The sequence below is a fragment of the Podarcis tiliguerta genome (assembly GCF_965153285.1).
Source record: "Podarcis tiliguerta genome assembly, chromosome: 13".
In the NCBI taxonomy this organism is placed as follows: Eukaryota; Metazoa; Chordata; class Lepidosauria; order Squamata; family Lacertidae; genus Podarcis; species Podarcis tiliguerta.
Window position 1 is genome coordinate 10,401,850 of NC_139546.1, and position 19,413 is coordinate 10,421,262.

At 45.3% G+C, this 19,413-nt stretch overlaps 1 protein-coding gene across 1 annotated transcript in view; it reads right to left on the minus strand.

Annotated features, from left to right (window-relative positions):
* Positions 1-19,413, minus strand: part of BRCA1 (BRCA1 DNA repair associated) — a 52,143-nt gene that overhangs the window by 19,563 nt on the left and 13,167 nt on the right. Inside the window, exons 7-12 of the mRNA XM_083407381.1 lie at positions 18,018-18,111; positions 17,082-17,130; positions 11,709-11,836; positions 8,158-11,337; positions 7,104-7,192; positions 4,019-4,178 (exon numbers count right to left, since the gene is read on the minus strand). Coding sequence (XP_083263507.1) covers positions 4,019-4,178; positions 7,104-7,192; positions 8,158-11,337; positions 11,709-11,836; positions 17,082-17,130; positions 18,018-18,111 — 3,700 coding nt within the window. The remainder of the gene's footprint in view (positions 1-4,018; positions 4,179-7,103; positions 7,193-8,157; positions 11,338-11,708; positions 11,837-17,081; positions 17,131-18,017; positions 18,112-19,413) is intronic.

The following is a 19,413-nucleotide window of genomic DNA, read 5'->3' on the forward strand; positions in this document are numbered from 1 at the left end:
GAGCAGGGACTGAGCAATGGGAGCTCACCCCGTCGCGAGGATTTGAACTGCCGACCTTCTGATCGGCAAGCCCTAGACTCTGTGGTTTAACCCACAGCGCCATCCACGCCCCATGTTTGCAAATAGGGGATTGAAAAATGCAAATAGATCAGACGTGCAAAGATGAGCATACTCTACAGAATCACTGGCACTGAATGCAGATCGCAATACCCTTTGGCAGTCAGCTCATTAAGGTGACAGTTACTCTGAACTTTTAAAAACGTTTCAGCTGCCTTAAAATTCTGGGTCATCTTGCTCATTTGGCATGGGCCTCATTCTTCCTCTTGGAAGTAGCTGTTTTACTTTTTACTGCTGGTGTTTTATAGCTGGCTCCCCCACAGACTTCCCAAGAGAACCTTTGACCTGAAGCCTGGTGGAGATTAGCATTGCTCTGTTTCGCTTGCCCACCCTTCTGCAGAAGGCAATGATGCCTACTAGCCACAGCCCTTGTTTGCCTCCATAGGGTGTCAAAAGATTAAGCACCTGGGACCCTGCAACAGCAAAAGGTTATGAAGTTAGTCTAAGAGAGGGACCCGGCTGTGTTGTTGATGGAGCAATTAAACTGGCCTTCCTTGCCCAGAGGAACAATTTGAGTGAGTAGCAAATAAAAGCCCTGAATGAATGTGTACACTTGCTTGGAGTAGCATTTCTATTACAAATTTTATCAGTACACCAGGTCACAATTCCAAAAGAAGGGCATCCCCTGCAAAGCCAAGGTAGCTTCTGGGCTTTATCTAGCTAAAGAAAACAAGCTAATGTGATACACTGTCACAACAATATGGGGATGGGAATGCATTTTAAAACCAATGCCATGGCAACAGAGCTCAAACTGATGCATAAACTCCTCTGTAAAAATGCAAAATTAACTCTGTATTGCATCATCAGCAGAAACTATAGCATGGTGCTTTAACAGACAGAAGAAACATTTGTTTCTGGAATTAAAGAGCAAGGATAAACAGATCAGAAGAGGGCAAGCAACACCGGACTTGCTGAGAAGGTTCCTTCTCATCTTAACTGTGAATGGAGATTACTCCTCTTACTCATTCCAAAGGAAGAACTAAGAAAATCTTGGTGCTGTCCTTTCTGCTGAGACAAGAACCCCCAACCCAGTTTCAGGACATGGTACAGCCAATACATTAACAACCACCATAACTGTAAAAACACTACAGTACTAGAAAAAAGGGGGTAAGAAAGAGGAGGAAAGGAGGATAAAGATCCCCAAGCTGAACTGTATGCCTTGGAAGCCAAATGCATCATCCCTCATCTACCCTATGACCAGCAAGGGAACTTGAAGGTGAGCCTGAGTACGACTGGATATCCTTCCATGTACTGATGAGAAGAAATATCCATGGTAAGTTCAGCGCTCCGTTCTCTATCAGTGGAGGAAGATACCTAAACTGGAATGTTCAACTGTTGTACCAACATCCTGGTCTTTCCCCTCCCTACTCAGGGTCTAAGGGCAAAGGGTCTGTAGGGACACCATTCTTACAAAAGCCACATCAGCAGAAGCAAGTATGTTGAACTGGTAATGCTTAACAAAATAAGAGGCCGAGGTCCTGGTGGCCCTGCTAAAACTCTTCCAACGGAGCATTTGTGCTGAATGCTGAAGTCGCATCACTATTGTGGAATGAGCTGTGACCACTGAGGGGCCATGTGCTGTACATTGTAGGCTAGAGATACAGGGTTTACTCCACATACCTATGTTAGCTTTGGAAACTTTGCTGCTTGTTGTGGAAAGCTAATAGGTTGGAAAGCTAGGTAAAGGTAAAGGTACCCCTGCCAAGGGCCAGCGCTGTCCGAAGACACTTCCGGGTCACGTGGCCAGCGTGACATCGCTGCTCTGGTGAGCCAGAGCTGCACACGGAACGCCGTTTACCTTCCCGCTAGTAAGCGGTCCCTATTTATCTACTTGCACTTTGATGTGCTTTCGAACTGCTAGGTTGGCAGGCGCTGCGACTGAGCGATGGGAGCGCACCCCACCGCGGGGATTCGAACCGCCAACCTTTTGATCGGCAAGCCCTAGGCGCTGAGGCTTTTACCCACAGCGCCACCCGCGTCCCGTTGGAAAGCTAATAGGCTGTTAAACTGTTTGATTACCATAGATTCATGTTTGTTGCGTGTCAGGCTTCTACCACTCCTCTTTGGGGGTTGGGAAGAGGGGATGTTTGAGTCTAGGAAAGGTGGCAGGAAGCAGAACCATGTGACAAATGGAACTGATCTCATTAGAATCAACCATAGGCCTTGCTGCAAACTTGGAACTGCAAAGGTATGCACCAATGACCAGGCATATCTCCTCCAGCAATGCTCTCTCTCAGAAAGCAACCATGTAGCAAGGCAGCACTGCCGACAAGAGTCAGCCAGGATACTCTCTGGGATCTGAATGTTGCTGAAGACTGAACTAGGACTAACATTCCCAGGGCAATTTGACTGAGGAAGCCAGGGACAGCCTCCTTTCAAGGCCCAATTTATCGAAGGGATACAAAGAGGAATCTGTGTTGATGCAGGGACTTGGTTCTGACAATATAAAACTTGAAGGTCTGGCAGTGACCAGTGCAAACTGGCCCAGTTCAAGGGGCACGGTTGGATGAGAATAGGAAGAAAGAAGGCAGGATGGGTTCCTGAATCTTGTGAAAACAGAGTTGATTTTTTAACTAAAAGCTGGATCTATATGGAGGACTGCTTTACCTTGGTGGAAGATGCACAATTCACCCTCCGCTAGAAGAACTATTCTGGGCTGCATCAATAGGAGTATAGCATCTAGATCAAGGGAAGTAATAGTGCCACTGTATTCTGCTCTGGTCAGACCTCACCTGGAGTACTGTGTCCAGTTCTGGGCACCACAGTTCAAGAAGGACACTGACAAACTGGAACGTGTCCAGAGGAGGGCAACCAAAATGGTCAAAGGCCTGGAAACGATGCCTTATGAGGAACGGCTAAGGGAGCTGGGCATGTTTAGCCTGGAGAAGAGGAGGTTAAGGGGTGATATGATAGCCATGTTCAAATATATAAAAGGATGTCACATAGAGGAGGGAGAAAGGTTGTTTTCTGCTGCTCCAGAGAAGCGGACACGGAGCAATGGATCCAAACTACAAGAAAGAAGATTCCACCTAAACATTAGGAAGAACTTCCTGACAGTAAGAGCTGTTCGACAGTGGAATTTGCTGCCAGGGAGTGTGGTGGAGTCTCCTTCTTCGGAGGTCTTTAAGCAGAGGCTTGACAACCATATGCCAGGAGTGCTCTGATGGTGTTTCCTGCTTGGCAGGGGGTTGGACTCGATGGCCCTCTTCCAACTCTATGATTCTATGATTCAATATAAAACTTGAAGGTCTGGCAGTGACCAGTGCAAACTGGCCCAGTTCAAGGGGCACGGTTGGATGACAATAGGAAGAAAGAAGGCAGGATGGGTCCCTGAATCTTGTGAAAACAGAGTTGATTTTTTAACTAAAAGCTGGATCTATATGGAGGACTGCTTTACCTTGGTGGAAGATGCACAATTCACCTTCCGCTAGAAGAACTCCCAGTTCCAGTACTTCATGCAGAGGTATCCGTCATGAGAGTGGCACTAAACCAAATAGTTGCACATTGCTAGGACAATGTGATTAGTTCCCTCTCCTCCCCTATGCTGCCCCAAATCTGCTCTGCATTCCCAGAACAAATTCAGGGGAGGGAGTGCAGGGGAGGGGAGGAGAAGCAGAGATTGTTTTGTTGTGTACTCGGACAACACACTGGTGGTTCAATGTTATCTCCTATTCAAAGTAGCTTGTTAGCAAAGTCAGCTGCTGACAAGAGTAATTAACTTAGGTTCAGCATCTCTTTGTGCCAGTAGCTTATGACTTTTACAATGAAAATCATAATGCAATATGTGAAAATAGAAAATAAGGCACAGGTCTATTTCAAGGTGTTTGAAAAGAAGTAGGAAAGCATTCTTAATACCCAGGCAATCTTCCTGAGAAAAAATAGAAGGGACTGCATTGCTCACCCATTGCTGATTTTGTCTGTCCTCCAGTGAAATCACCTTCCTCACCAGGAAGCAGTGATCCTTCACGGACAGCACTCTGGCTTCCCTGTTTGAGAACTGCTTCAAGAAAAGCCATCTTCTGCTGGAGTTTCTTTAAGCTGTTTTGCATGGCATTTTTTTGCTGCAAACGAGACAGAACAGAACAGAACAGATTTGCCCATGATAAGTTATCTCTTTTCAGCGAACAGAGAGTATCCTTGCATGCCATCTAAGGCAACGTTGTGGTACAATACAGAGTTATAAGCAAGGGCGCTGAGAAGTTCGATGGGGAACAGAAGAGAAAAGGACACCCTCCGTACTCAAATTATTCTGACTGAAAGCCCTGGGAGTCTCTCCCAGCCTGACCACAAGCAGTGAAACAACCATACCTGGGTAAGTAGGATACCGATACCTGCTAAAGCGGGCACAGGCAAACTCGGCCCTCCAGTTGTTTTGGGGCTACAACTCCCATCATCCCTAGCTAACAGGACCAGTGGTCAGGGATGATGGGAATTGTAGCCCCAAAACATCTGGAGGGCCGAGTTTGCCTATACCTGCGCTAAAGAGAATGAACATATCATGGTAAGAGCAACATTATTTTCTCCTTCCATGAAGGAGTCCTATAGCAGCCCATGTGGTGCTTTCTAGATCTGGGCAGTCCAATGCTTTGCCTGAGGATCACATGCAGCCCTTGATGCCTTTTTTGCCCTCAGAAACACTGGATGCCTCCCTCCCCCACGGCCCTTGTGCCACCTTCCAAAAGCCAGTTAAGCAAGGTGCTGGGCTTTGGGAAGGAGGCATGAGGGCTCTGACAGGGTCCTAGAGTCCTCCCGCCTCCTTCCCAAAGCCCAGTTAGCATTTTCCCAGCTTTGGAAAGGAGGTGGGAGGGCTCTAGGACCCTGTCAGAGCCCTCACACCCCCTTCCCAAACCCCAGCACCTCACTTACCTGGTTTCTGGAAGGCAGCACAAGGGTACTGGGGGAGTGTGTGTGTCAAATTTTGGCCTCTTCTCCCCACCCCTTACCCCCATTAGGTTTCGTGTCAAAGTACTCTTGTGGCCCACTTGGTATGAAAAGTTTGGCTGGCATGTTCTAGATATTGCTGGACTCCCAACTTCCAGATCATTGTCCATCCTAGCAAACTGATAGGATTTGGGAGTCCAACATTTGGAGGGCATTGCATTGGCTACCTTATTCTCAGTGTTCTTGTGCTCCCTTTCATGTCCTTCACCAAAGCTGGTTTGATGCCAGCCAAAACAGTTCCCTTGTACGTCTGTTTCATTATCATAAAGACCTCCCCTCCACAGTGGGCTTTTCCCATTGAACCTGTGGTGGCTGGAGGAGGCACCCTTCTTGTGACTCAAACCACATTCTAGCCGCTTCCCAAAGATCCACGAAGGGCAGCATGGAGCACAGCCAGTTTTATGATGTTCTGACTTCCTTTTGCACCATTATAATTCAGAAAGCATGGTGGGGGGAGAAGAGAACCTCCAGAAGCTTAAGGTAAAAAACAGAATAGGAATGGAGCTTTAATGAAGACTACTTGTATCAGAGCAGGAAGTTTTAGGACTAGGAGGAGTTCCTTCTACTTGAGAAGAGCAGGTAAACTTAATGAGAATGAAAACCTTGACTAGAGTTAGCAGGAGGAGTAAGCCACACAAGGATACCCTCCTCAACTGAAGGAGAAAGGTTTGCAGCACTGGGAAATTTCTCTTTTGTACATAAGTCAGCTTGCTGAATGCATGCAGAAGTATACATTACAACTGCAGCAGTTGCAAGGGAGCTGGTAGCAGAAATCTTATCGAAATATTTCTGTAAAAGAACTTTATTGCAGGCTTTTTGCTAGCAACGCCCCACCCCCCAAGCAGTAGAAACTATCACTGGCTTCATTCCTTCCCTTCTGCAGGTGTAGGAGTGGGACAATGCTTCATGCCCAGTGAAGGAGAGGAAGGAGATTCATCCCCCTCTTCTGCCCACCACAAGAGAGGGAGGGAAGCCAGCGGGGTTCCCAAGCACCTGCTGCTGAGCAAAACGCCACAAAGAAGTTCTTTCTGGTGCCTCCCACAGCAGCACTAGGGATTTTGAAAGGTGGGCTGCCCTTGAAGATGATCCAGGGGCTGCTGCCAATGCAGAATGTGGTTGCTAAGCACAGCACTGGCTGCAAGTGAGCTACAAGGCCCAATTCAATGTGTTAGTAGTAGCTTATGAAGCCCGAAATGGCTTGGGGCCCAAGTACCCCAAAGAGCACCTCCCCCCATATAAACCTACTCAGGCCCTACAATCAGCAGATAAGGCCTTGTTGGTGGTGCCGCTACTGGAAACTGACCTATGACAGGGCCTTCTCAGTAGCAATTCCCCATTTGTGGAATGCCTACCCTGGTGAGGAGCACCCACCTCCAACATTATTAACTTTGAAAACATTCCTATCCACCATGTATTTGGTGGCCGGAAAAATACTATTCCTGGCAACCCAAAGATCATTGGAAGAAATAATGTTACTAATGGTAAAGTAAAATGTGGTGTAGTGGTTGAGAGCGGTAGTCTTGTAATCTAGGGAACCGGGTTCGTGTCTCCGCTCCTCCACATGCAGCTGCTGGGTGACCTTGGGCCAGTCACACTTCCTTGAAGTCTCTCAGCCCCACTCACCTCACAGAGTGTTTGTTGTGGGGGAGGAAGGGAAAGGAGAATGTTAGCCGCTTTGAGACTCCTTAAAGGGAGTGAAAGGCGGGATATCAAATCCAAACTCTTCTTCTTTAAACTGTTTTAGAATGCTTCTTTTTTAAAAAGTGGATGTGCTTGCCACCTATGGCTCCATTGGGAGGAAGAATGAGTTGTGAAACAAACAATAAATAACATGGATTGATTCTAGCTCGTTAATCCATGCTGGTCCAAGCAGCTCTTAAAGGCCTCCAGTGACAAAGGTTCAACCATGTTCCCAGTATGACATGTGGTTCCTGTATACCCCTAGCTTTCCAAAACTTCTCTCCTCCCAAGATCTTATCCTCCCTTGCTGCAGCTTGTCTGCATTAGTCCTTCACAGCCATGCCTGAAACTGCACCATTTCATACCTGTGTGGTGAGAATCTCACTCTGGGAAGAAAGGCCTGATGAATCCCCCAAGCAGCTAGCTTCGCTGTCATAGTCCAAGGTCTCTTCACCTTCAAAAGACAAGAAGCCTGTTTCTCATACAAAATATTGGAGAGCATACAGAGATAATTCCCAGGCAAGGCTTCTTATTTATTGATACAAAGATGTGCCACCCCCAGAAAGGAAGAGGGGAGCTTTGGCTGAAAGAACAAGAAGGAACGGGGAAGGTTAGGAAAGTTCCCAGCTTCCTACAGAATCGCAACCTGAGCTCAAAGTAGCAGTTAAGATACAGTGACAGGGCTGGAGAAATATTTCAAATTCCTAGGTGCCAGAGACAAATGTTTATGCACCCGGGATTATTCAATGTTAGGCACTGAGAACACTGAATATATATGAACAGTACATGGAGGTTAACCCTTACCTCAACAGCTTCAACCATCACTGAAAATTGCTCGCCACTTCCTCCATGCAACAATTAAGCTTTTAAAACATATTCTATTGGCACCAATGGAAGATTTAAAAAAAAAACCAATGTAATACAGGAGAGTAGGGTGATAAATACAGGCTGAATAGATGAGTATCACCTGCAGGCCAGAGGTCCCCCATCTTACCCATCCCTGTTGTAAAAGGTCTAAGGGCCAATTTATACTTTATTCAGCACTATAGGCACACTGGTGACTGCTGTAGTGAATATTAAAAATGTCTGGTATGTGCATCTCCTCTCTGTATTCAGAAAACCCAGGAGAGGGGCAATAGTGTAATGTAAACACACTTACAGGGGGAGAAAACAAGAACCTCCATTTCAGTTAGCATTTAAAATGCAGTATGAAGACTTCCAAGTGAAACAGGATTCTTCCTTAAACTGGATATATCAAAAGCGGTACCATTGCCTCCTTAGCTGTTTCTATATATGGGCCTATGGCTTGTAGACACAAGCTAACTCATAAAACAGTACTAATAAGAGGCAAAAGGGAGAGGATTCAATATGAAGGTAGGAGATTTAAAATACATAAATAAAAAAAGCATATATTCATACCTAAATTGAATTCTGAATCCACTTGTTCTTGCTGTTCATCTTTCTGTTGTCCAGCTTCTTTTGAGACTTCATCCCTGGGCTGAGTGGCTTTTTTATTCTCTCCAAGACTTTCCAGATTTTCTCTAGAAGTAGGAGCTGGAGTTAAGTGTCTTGAGTCATGAGGCCTGCTCCGGAAATCCTCAGCTGTGTGTGACTGGGAAGAAAACAACTTCATAGAGCACTCTGAACCCTGACTTGGACAGACATGCTCATCCTTGGTTTCTACACTACATTTGTTGCTGCTCTTCAGTACTGGCATCCCTCCCGATGTCTTCTTCTTTTTCAGTGGATCTAGCGGGGTGCTTGCCGATTTACCAAATATCAGTGCCTGAAAAGATGGCAACTCTTCATCTTCGCTAGAATCTTCCTCCGAGGATGGCAGCTTCCGTGCCCATCTCTGCTGCGTGCGAACGAGGCCTTTATTGCTCAACCTGGAACTTCTTCTGTTGCCACTACCCAGGTCTCCCTTAAGTGGGGTTTGCTCGTCTCTGCCAGGAGACATGGTGAAGCTATCACTCCTCTCTATTTCCCCAAGGTTAGGTGAGCCCTCTATGCTTCTGATGACAGGGCCTAGCAAGCCCTCTGGTGTCTCCGAGGACACCTCAAAGCCATGGTACTCCTCCTCGGCGCACTGTTCCAAACTATTACTGTGAACCAAGCGCTTAGGAGTGCCTGTACTGCAATTATTGGTTGCTTCTTCTGTGTCACTATGCCGTTGCTTTTGTTCCATGGGGCTATTCTTTTCACCATGGCTGCCACTGAATTCAGAATGTGGTAGCTGGCAAATTACAGGACATGGCTGCATGAATTCTGGCTGAGAGTTTAATGCCAGCCCTTTGTTTTTAGTGCTTTCAGATTCTGCATCTTCAGAGTTGTTTATACTAGAACGTGCCTCATTAATGTCACTTAAACTGGTGCTGTGGATGATGACATTTCTCCAGACATTTGGGCTTCCACTGCTGCTGCTGTTATTTGAGTTTGCACCTTCTCCCCTAATTTGAGGGGACGTACACTTTTTAGTTACCGGCTTTTGACTTTGCTGGGGACTGAAAGGATTCTTGGTGGCTAATTGATCTGGTGTGGATGGATGATCTGGGAACGCAGTTTGTGAGGCAAGCTGGGGGTGCTCAGTCCTCCTCTCGTGATCAAGGAAACCAGTAGCACAAGATGCCAGTCTTTGGACAGAGCTGTTCGCCTCACAGGCAACAGCATCTCTTCTCTCCTCACAAAATTTACCGATGCAAGTTGATTTCTTCAAACAGTCAACCTTGCCATCTTCCCCCAAGCCAATGCGTGTCTCTTTTTGAATTTCTGCAGCAGATTCCTTTACTGGATGCAACAAGAATGACTGGCGTTTGCAGCCGTTGAATATCTTCTGCATGAAGTTTGTATCCAGTTCACTGTCCTCAGTTTCTGAGTTCAGCTCCAAAGTTCCTGCAGCTTCATCATTTGTTTCAGGGGGTTTACAGCTTCTCATTATATCCCCTGTGCAAAACTCATCGCCCTCTAGTTTCTGGGTACATAACACATTCTTCTCAGTCTGGTGTGCTACTGTGAGCTGTTTGTCCTCAGAAGTGGTTTGCTCCACCTCCGGAGAAGCAAAATGCAGAAGTGAGCAGCTGTCCTGGGAACTTGCACTGGGAACAATGCAACAAGGACTGCTGCCCTCTGTGGTTTGTTCAACACCTACCTGAGGAGAAGCTGGAGGGTTAGCACAAGCTTTACTTGCATCCCCTTCCACGTCCATCAGGCTGGTATCTGACAAAGACACACCCTTTTGGAGCCTGCCCTGCAACACACTGGGGTAATTTTCTGCTACGGAAGGTGTTGGCACGTTTTCTTCATAAGACCACCTACGCTTCTTTGTTTCTCTCTTATCCAACTGTTTCCTTCCTCGCTTAACTGGCTCACTTCTCCGCCAGGCGTCTTCTGTCGAGAACTGAAGCCTTCTGCTCCGTCTGACTTGCACTTGGCTTGTGCCAACTTCCCTTAACTTATCATTAGTCTGTATCTTTGCCTTCTCAGGGGACCTGGAGCTTCTGTCCATCATTAACTGCAATTCACCAACAGGCTTGATTAATTGTCTACGTATCTTGCTCAAAGTGTTACTTTTCTTCTTTAGACGGTTACGGTTTGATTCTGGCGATTTCAGGCCTATACTCTGAGATGGTTCATTTAAATCAGTTTCCAAAACAGACAGCCCTTCCTTGACAGGAAATTCAGTCGGCAGCTCAACTTCCTTTTGATCTGCCACAGGGCTATCATCTACAAGAGCAGGAGCTTGGCCACCTTCTTCCAAAGCAGTATCTTCATCTCCACCAGGCCTCCTACTATTTACTTCCACATCTTGCCTCCTAATGAAGTCATCTGGTAGCAATTCTGATGTGGCCTTCCTCTTTCGTGATAATCTTTTTACAGGTGCATCACAGGATTCTGTATTCATAGCAATGCCTTCCTTTGCTTGGATACAAACTGTGTCCCTCTTATTCCAAAGAGGGGTTGATTTGCGTTTCCTCTTGTACGTTCTCCCAAATAGTTTATCCTCAGCTTTAGAGGCAACTGGTTTGGGCAAAGACCTGTCACCTTCACATTCCACTGTGAACACTTTCTGGTATCCAATCTGTTCAGTCTTCTGGGAGACCAGAGAGTCTCCATCTGACAAGTCTGGATCTTGATCCACCTCCTGTGTGTGAGTATCTTGCAAGGATCTTGGAGAAAGACCTTCCTTGCTTTTAGACAGCCATGCTTTGACTTTCTGGATGCTCCGCATCAGTTTCTTCCCAGAGACTTGACTCAGAGGACGTTCAGGGGAAGTTTGTGACTGCAGTAGCTGTTCCTCATTTTCACACAGGACATGTTTATGTCCAGAAGGCGGTCCCGTACTAACATTTCCTGCATCATGACCAGCCTGTTTATCTACAGTGAGATTTGTGGCTTCACCAACCAATTCTGCCATATTGAGTAAAGAGCAAGAACCACCCTCTGGCATGGAATTGGAGTTCCTGTCATGTTTACGCAAGCAGGGATCTGGAGAAGACAAACCCTGACTCTTTTCCACAGCAACATTCTTCTCAGGAATTTCTAACTTTCTAATGCTGGCTTCTTCTGTGTTTCCAAGTTCTTCCAAATAATCACATACACCTGAAAATACAAAAGTTTAGAAATGGGAATGGCTTGCCTCTTACACCAGCTACCTTTCTTAACTGCTGCCTTTTCTCATCACCAGTTAAGCTAGTCCAAGCCCTGCCACCACTCTCTTAGGAACCGAGTTCCTGGTTGAGCTACCCTAACCCTTCCCAGAAGGGAGGCTATTTCTTTGAGAAGTGAGTTGTGGTCAGGTGCTGGGACTCCCTGTGAGAATGCAGCAAGTCGTAAAAATCAGGCCCGAGAAAAGCGTGCTAGCTGAATTTCACAAGACTCAAATAAACCCCCCAGAGTGGTGAACTGAGCCCGCTTGATGCCTAGGCATTTGGATTCTTATTTCAGGTGCCATCGAGAGAAAATCCTCATACCTAGGATATTTAATGGTGTCTCATCTTCAGCACTCGGCTCAGAAAACTCCATGTGAAAAGGGCTTGGGCTTTCATTCTTGGCACACCCTTCATCAACTCGAGCTGGATAATTACGTCTTAAACTCACACTGTGAAGAAGAAGAACGAAACAAGAATGCCCAGGTGACCAAATGATGAATTGCAAACAACCTCTTAAAACCAGGTTCCTGCCATTAGGGTTTACAACCCCAGTACAGGGGTTCAGGGAAATAAGGACAGGAAAGAACAAACCCTTCAAGATGCTCATGTTATTATCTAAAGTCCTAAATTTAGGCCTCAGATATCTGAAAGACCACTTCCTTCCCAGCAAACCCTTGTTAAGATCAGCAGAGGAAGCCCTGTTGGTAGTTCTTAACACTCTCAAGGGGTTTTGGGGGGGGGGCAGAAAAGGACTTTCTCTGTGACAGTCCCCAAGTTATTCAATGCCCACCCCACAAATATGAATCTGGCACCTTCATTATGTAGCTTCCATTGCATGCTGACGACGCATCTCTTTATTCTAGCCTTTGACACTCAAGATATATATAGTTTACGACCTGTCCTTTTCTTTTCATTGTATTTGTTTTAAACTATAAACTTGTGTCTTAAACTGATGTACAGCATCCTAGGACCTTGTGAAGGGCAAGTAAAAAATTCAATAAATAATTTTTAATCACAATGCCTCTATACTGTGTCCATACTCCCCCCCCCCCGCCCCATTCTTCCAATTTGTTTCAGTAAATCCAGAAGTGAGGAAAGATTGACAACAGGAGGTGGGAGTGACAACAGGAGGTGGGAATGGAGCATCTCCCAAGCAACTACAGCTGTTCCACTGGGTACCAGGACTTCTGTAAGCAATTAAGAGCTGGCAAGAGTTGCTCTCCTTGGCTCATCCCTTTTAAATTTCCAATAATAGAGCTGTTGGATGAACCAGGCACCATGCAGTTGACCCATCTTCCATGACATGATGGTCATCTAAAGAAGTCTTGAGGCAGATGCCAACTAAGCACAGGAACAAAGAAGTGGGGAAAAGAACTCTACTAGTTCCAAGCTCTGGCATATCTCTCCTGTTGCATCTGAGAAGACCAGCTGACTTACAAGACAACTTGCCTGAAGCCCAGTGAGTGGCCCAGGCTGTAGTTCCTTTACCCTCTCAGTTCAGATGTGTGTCATAAATGCTGCAGGCTAAGCTATGAATTAACAGCTACCACCAGAATCCATTGCTCCTTTTAACATGCTACTTGGAGAAGTAGTGAGAAATGTATCTCCTTTTTTCTTACTCTCTTTCTAAACTGTGGTCAGTGGGCATTTAATTTAATTTAATTTAATTTATTTATTTTAGGAGAGGTATGAGAGCTCTATTGTTTTGTAGTAAACTGTATGTGCCTGGTAAAAGGTCCTGTAGGCTGGTCCTTCTCTTTTAGCTTTGTTGGTTTTAGGGTGAATTTGGTTGCTTTTATGATACGCCACAATATTTTGATATATTGGCTGCTTGAGTGGGAAGTTTATTTGTGACTAAAGCAGAGGTGGATAAGCTATGGGTCTCCTAGGGTATTGGGCTACTCTTCCCATCAGCCTCAATCAGCATGACCAATAGTCAGCCACAGGTTAGCCACACCTGGGCTAAAGTGTGCATTATCCTTTGACATCCCTGACTATTAAATAATTTTTTGTAGCGTAGGAATATATTGATCTGATGTTTATGAATTTTGTATAGCTATGCAACTACCCCCCCACTGAGTGTCAAAGAAAAGACGTTAAAGATTCATGCACAGCACCAACAACAGTGGCAAAAAAGAAAAGAAAAAAATCCACTAAAACACTTCAGCAGGGAGAGGCAGTAGCAAAGGTCTCACTGACTAGGGCTGCAACTGCAAAGTCTGACCTTGCTACAATGAGACAAGCTACTGTAGAATAACTTGTGCTTTGCAGAACTGGATTTGTGTGACTCTGATCTTTATTCACAAGCCATGGGAGCAAGAGAGTCAAATTTTAATCCTCAACGGGAACAAGATAGCCATAAGAAGTACATGCATTCCTGTTATCCTTCACAAATTGACCCTGTTAGAGCAAATCAGCATTCAGTCCTCACAATGCCACTCTAAATTTCCCACCCAGCCACCTGCCTATTTTCAGCGATCAACCCTTGGCCCTGTGCACAAGGTTCTCTGATCTCCACTTGCTTCATTGCCCCCCCCTTTCAGTTCTCTGCCTGTTCCACCTACATCTTTTCAATGCCGCCGTCTCCTCCACTCAATCTTCCTTCAGGTCAGGTGCGCCAACTCTATGGGGCTGAGGCTTCTACAGACCCCCCCCCCCCAATGTCTGCTGCGATGGGGCTCAGCCCTCATAATCTTGAGGGGGCGGAGGCCTGGCGGGAAGTCACTGCGCGACATCTCCCAAAGCTGTACCGCAACGGGAGGAGGTCTGGTTGGCCTCTCCCAATGTGACAGTCGCCACACATGTGACGGCTACAACTAAGCACCTGTGCTTCAGGTACTAGTTTCTGAACTCAGTGCCCCTTTTTCCATCATTTTGCCAGTGGACGCTTTCTCCAATGCAGAAGTAATTCCCACACAAGCAAATAACAGGTGGCAGTGAGATAGTATTTTGATAGTATTTAGCCTGTAAACCTGTGTTTCTCAAACTTGGATCCCCAGCTGTTGTTGGACTACAACTCTCACCATCCCTCACCACTGGTCCTGCTAGCTAGAGATGATGGGAGTTGTAGTCCAACAGCAGCTGGGGACCCAAGTCTGAGAAACACTGCATAACAGATAAACTCCTGGAAGGTGAGCAAGTAGCTCTCTCTCAACCTACCACCCCCAAACCAAGGGTTGATTCCAGAGTAAGTCAACTGTACTTAGGTTCCATAGATTCAATGGGAACCAAGCACAGCAAGGCCTCTTCCGACCCCTCAAGATTATGGGGGCTGAGCCCCTTCCCAACAGACATTTGGGGGGTGGTCTGTAGAAGCCTCAACCCCATAGAGTTGGCGCACCTGACCTGAAGGAAGATTGGGTGGAGGAGACGAAGGCAAGGAAAAGTTGTCCCTGTGAAAAGGCCACAATCACTACATTTCTTGTTAAGTACAAGGAACGATGGCAGAGATAGCGTATGCAGTGCATTCCAATGTTCTGAACTATAACTCCCACGATCCAGGACCACTGACCATGTTTATTGGGCGGATGGGAGTTGCAGTCTAAAATATATGGAGGGCACCATGTTGAGTACCTCTGTATTATGGGATAGCCATTCATTTCTATTCAGTATCTGAGGGGGAAAGCAAAGAGATAAACTTCCTCTATAGCAATAGCTCCATGAAAAGCATCAACGAAAAACTTCTGTAAAGGTCTATCTGTTTAGACAATCAGTCCAGGCAGAGGGAGATTTAATTAAAGTTAGTTGCAACTCGATACACCTCAGGTCAATCGAGTTCCAGTGCCTCCTCAGAGCCCCTTCCAGCCCAAATTCAGTGTTCAACTGCTTGCAGGAGCCTTGTGCTTCATTGAGTTGCATGCAAACATGTTGCAATTTTAAATATTTATAATTCAATTTAAAAACACATTTTTACATAAAAGCAGGGCATTTACATACTTAGCAAAAAGGCATCCAATGCAAATTAGGCTTCCCCGATTTGTAGATCTGGACAAGGCAACCCTATTATGCCTCAGATGAAAGCAAGGAAGACTTACAAAAGTTTAAATTGTACTAAACCGTAGTAGTAGTAAGAAAATCATTTTACATTCAGGGAAGAACAGTCGCAAGTGTGGAGCTCTTTTAAGGTAGCCTTTAAATGGTTTCTCCCTCCTGCACTATTGTGAGTAGAACTTATGGTTCAAAGAAGGTGGCCTGAAATATAATGTATCTGGGGCTTTTCCTTTGAATTCTGCATTCTCCTTCCCACAACTCCTGGAACAAGCTGAGCAAGGAACAAACAACTGATGGGCAGCAGGGTCTTGCACTGGCCCTATTTTTCCTTTATTAGCAACCCCAGATGTGTGTCCAGTAGTGGTCTTTGTTTTGCACCATGAAACTTAAAATTATAAAGTGAATTTATTATGGCATGAGTTTTCATATTTAAGACTGATTCACCAGATGCATGGTTAAACAGCACAGTTTCATCCTCAAAAGGCTCTAAACTGGATGGAAAACTAAATATATAAAATGATACATAATTCATATTGAGAACAGATGTCTGCTTTCCTTGGCCCAGAATACTGGGGGGGGGGGGGATCATTCATATAGTACATAAAATCCTATTTATGTTCTATCATGAGTTTGACGAAAAGAGTTTGACCAAAAGAGCCCTGTTGAGGATTAAAAAAATCTCAAAGACAAATAGACCAAATTCACTTGCAACAAACCATAGTTTGTTATAAGCACAGGGAGCACTTTCCCATCTCTTTTGTAAGAGAAGACTTAATGCTTCTGTTCCTGGTTAAGTACAAACCATTGTTTGTTGCTTGCTCTGAACGAAAAACGGTGGTTTGTTCAAACCAAAATTTGTTAGCAAGGCAAGTTATCACACAAATAACACCCTGCCTTGTTGACAAACTGTCTCGAACAAATCAGCATTTGTTTAAGTTGAGCCAAAGCAGAAACTATGCTTTGTTCTTACAAGAAATGGAAGCTTTAAATCTCCTCCCCTTATATGAGGCCAAGGTTCAATGATATAAGAACAAACTATTTTTTAACATGTCTAAACTGGGTCAAACAGAAACACCCCCAGGAGCTGCTCCACTGCACTGGGGATTCAGCAGAGGCAGTTTAAAAGCTCGCACTGAACAAGTAGTTGTGATTAAGCAAGACCATGCTATCTATTTTTTTGCCATTTATAATTAACTTAGTGCCATCTTCTGAGCCCTAGATATAAGTGCAGATTAGAACAATAAATTTATTAATGATCTACTTCACAGGTTCTGTGTCTTCAAAATAAACTAGAAGTCAATAGCCAGTTGTCCCTGGGCTGAACAAAGCTTTCTGAAAAATACCACCCTGTACCTTTCCTTCCATTCACATATTGATAAAGAGCCCAGAGAATAGGAGGTGGAGGAACAGTAAGCATTCCGCACAGAAAATGTAAACACTCAGCAGAGAGAAGACCAAGAAACAGCCATTGCAGAACACTTATCTTCATAGGATGCTACAGAGTAACAAGGCATGAGAGTTGTTTTTTCCTCTTACCTGTACTGCACAGCTGCAATTCACAGATCCAGAGGGCCATTAGCACTACTAAGTATTAAAGAAACATCTGCAAAGCATGGTAGTGTACCACCCCCAAGATGCAGCGGGGGGGAAATGAATACTGTAAAGAAAAAGGTACTGACAATTTGAATTGATGGCTCTACTCACCATCTGATTGTATCTGTCTTCTTAAATGCATCTTCAGACGAGTCTGATCCTTAAATGAACAAGGTTTACTATTATAATTTTGACAAAAAGGGGATTCAAAAACCACAATTAGCATTGCTGGCTAAGGTTTAGCAGGATCGTAGCCACTCTGTTCAGAACCTAATGCTTTCCCTCAAATATTCCATAAAATCCAGGTTGACTGAATCAGCAATACAACTTATAGAAACATTTAAATAAAAAATATATGTTGGCAGACAGTCCGCTGGAATGTGAACAGTGTACCTGGATTAGGGCCCAGAAAGTTAAGATTGGGCAGGATTTGGTCTTGGGAAACCAAGGCAGAGAGCTGGCTTGCATGCCACAATAAGCAATAAACCATGGCTTGCTCTGAGCAAGCATCACCCTTCTTTGCACTAGACCTGCCTAGAACAGGAACGAACATCAGAGGTTATGGTTTAGTTTCTCCCCAAACAAACCACAAGCGGAAGCCAAGGTTTGTTCTTGGCTTACCACTCAAGAGATGTTGGAGAGAAACAAATCATGAGTCCCGGTTCACACATACTGTTATGCCAAGCCTCACTGCTTTCCCCAGCTCCAGGCAAGGCAACCAATGTGGGAGCAATTAAACAGCATGCATGAGCATACTTGTTTACAGTACGTTTGCGGTAAGTTCAAACCCTGTTCAGCTATGTCCACTAGGTGATCTGGGACAAGTTAGAGCAGTAAGCAATTCTTCTATTAGGATCCACCAAGATTCACCATTCCTTATCGTAATTACCACAAAAGGGGACACTATTGAAGAAAAAATAGTAAAACAAAAAAAAAATCAGGCACGTTTAGGGATACAAAGATGCTACTTTCAGCAGATGACAACAGGTAAGTATTATTGTTCTAACTCCTGCTATTCTGACTGACCCAATTTGTTGAAACACTTACCAATTTCAAACACAGCAGCTTTACTGGAATTGCTTTTCTTTCTCAGGGAGCGCCTTGTTCCACCATCTAATGGCAAGTTGGAGGTCTCACCTTCCTAAGGGAAGAGAGAAGATATGTTAGGGGCCTACAGACATTAACCTGCAATCCAGATGCAGTCTAGTCTTTAGGTACCTGTATTCATCACTATTCATCACAAAACTGATTCTCCCCTGTACTTTTCAACAGCTATATGAAGCCGCTGTAAGAGATCACCAGGGGGTTTGGGCTGGATGTTCACCAGTATGTGGATGATACCCAGCTCTACCTCTTTTAAAGGCAGTGAATATCCTGTGTGAGTGTCTGGAGGCAGTTGGAGACTAACGGATTGAGGTTGAATCTTGACTGACAGAAGTACTGTTTCGGGAGGACAGGCAGGTATGAGGGACTTCCTGGTCCTGAATGGGGTAACCATGCCCCTGAAGGACCAGGTGCGCAGCCTGGGAGTCTTTTTGGATTCACAGCTGTCCATGGAGGTGCAGGCCAATTCTGTGTCCAGGGCAGCTGACTACCAGCTCCATCTGGTACGCAGGCTGAGACCCTACCTGCCTGTGCAGTGTCTCACCAGAGTGGTGCATGCTCTAGTTATCTCCCGCTTGGACTACTGCAATGCGCTCTACGTGGGGCTACCTTTGAAGGTGAGCCAGAAACTGCAACTAATCCGGAATGCGGCAGTTAGACTGGTGACTGGGAGCGGCCATTGAGACCATATAACACCAGTCCTGAAAGACCTACATTGGCTCCCAGTACGTTTCTGAACACAATTCAAAGTGTTGGTATTGACCTTTAAAGCCCAGTATACCTGAAGGAGCGTCTCCACCCCCATCATTCTGCCTGGACACCGAGGTCCAGCTCCGAGGGCCTTCTGGTAGTGGTGCCTGCCCTCCCACCAGATGTCAAAGAGAACAACAACTACCAGACTTCTAGAAGACATCTGAAGGCAGCCCTGTTTCAGGAAATTGTTAATGTCTGATGTTTTACAATTTTTTATATATGCTGTAAGCCGCCCAGTGGCTGGGAAACCCAGCCAGGTGGGTGAGGTATAAATAATAAAATTATAATTATTTTAACCATAGAACTCTTAATATTTGATGTTGAAGAAACTCTAGCTCTCTTGAGGCATTTACTACTCTACACATAAAAAGGTCCCCTTCTGACTTGAGCAGGAGCACTGTCAGCACATGGGGCATCACTGAGGAGTTGAGTGAGCCCCACCTGTTCCCACAGGCCCCTTTGCAAGTTTGGCAGTGAATGCTTGAGGAGGGTTTCCCTCTGACACACAAGTTATACTGATACAAGTTTGTATAAGATCTTGAATGAAAACTTTAATGTAGAACACCAGTGTTGGCCTCCTTAGGGT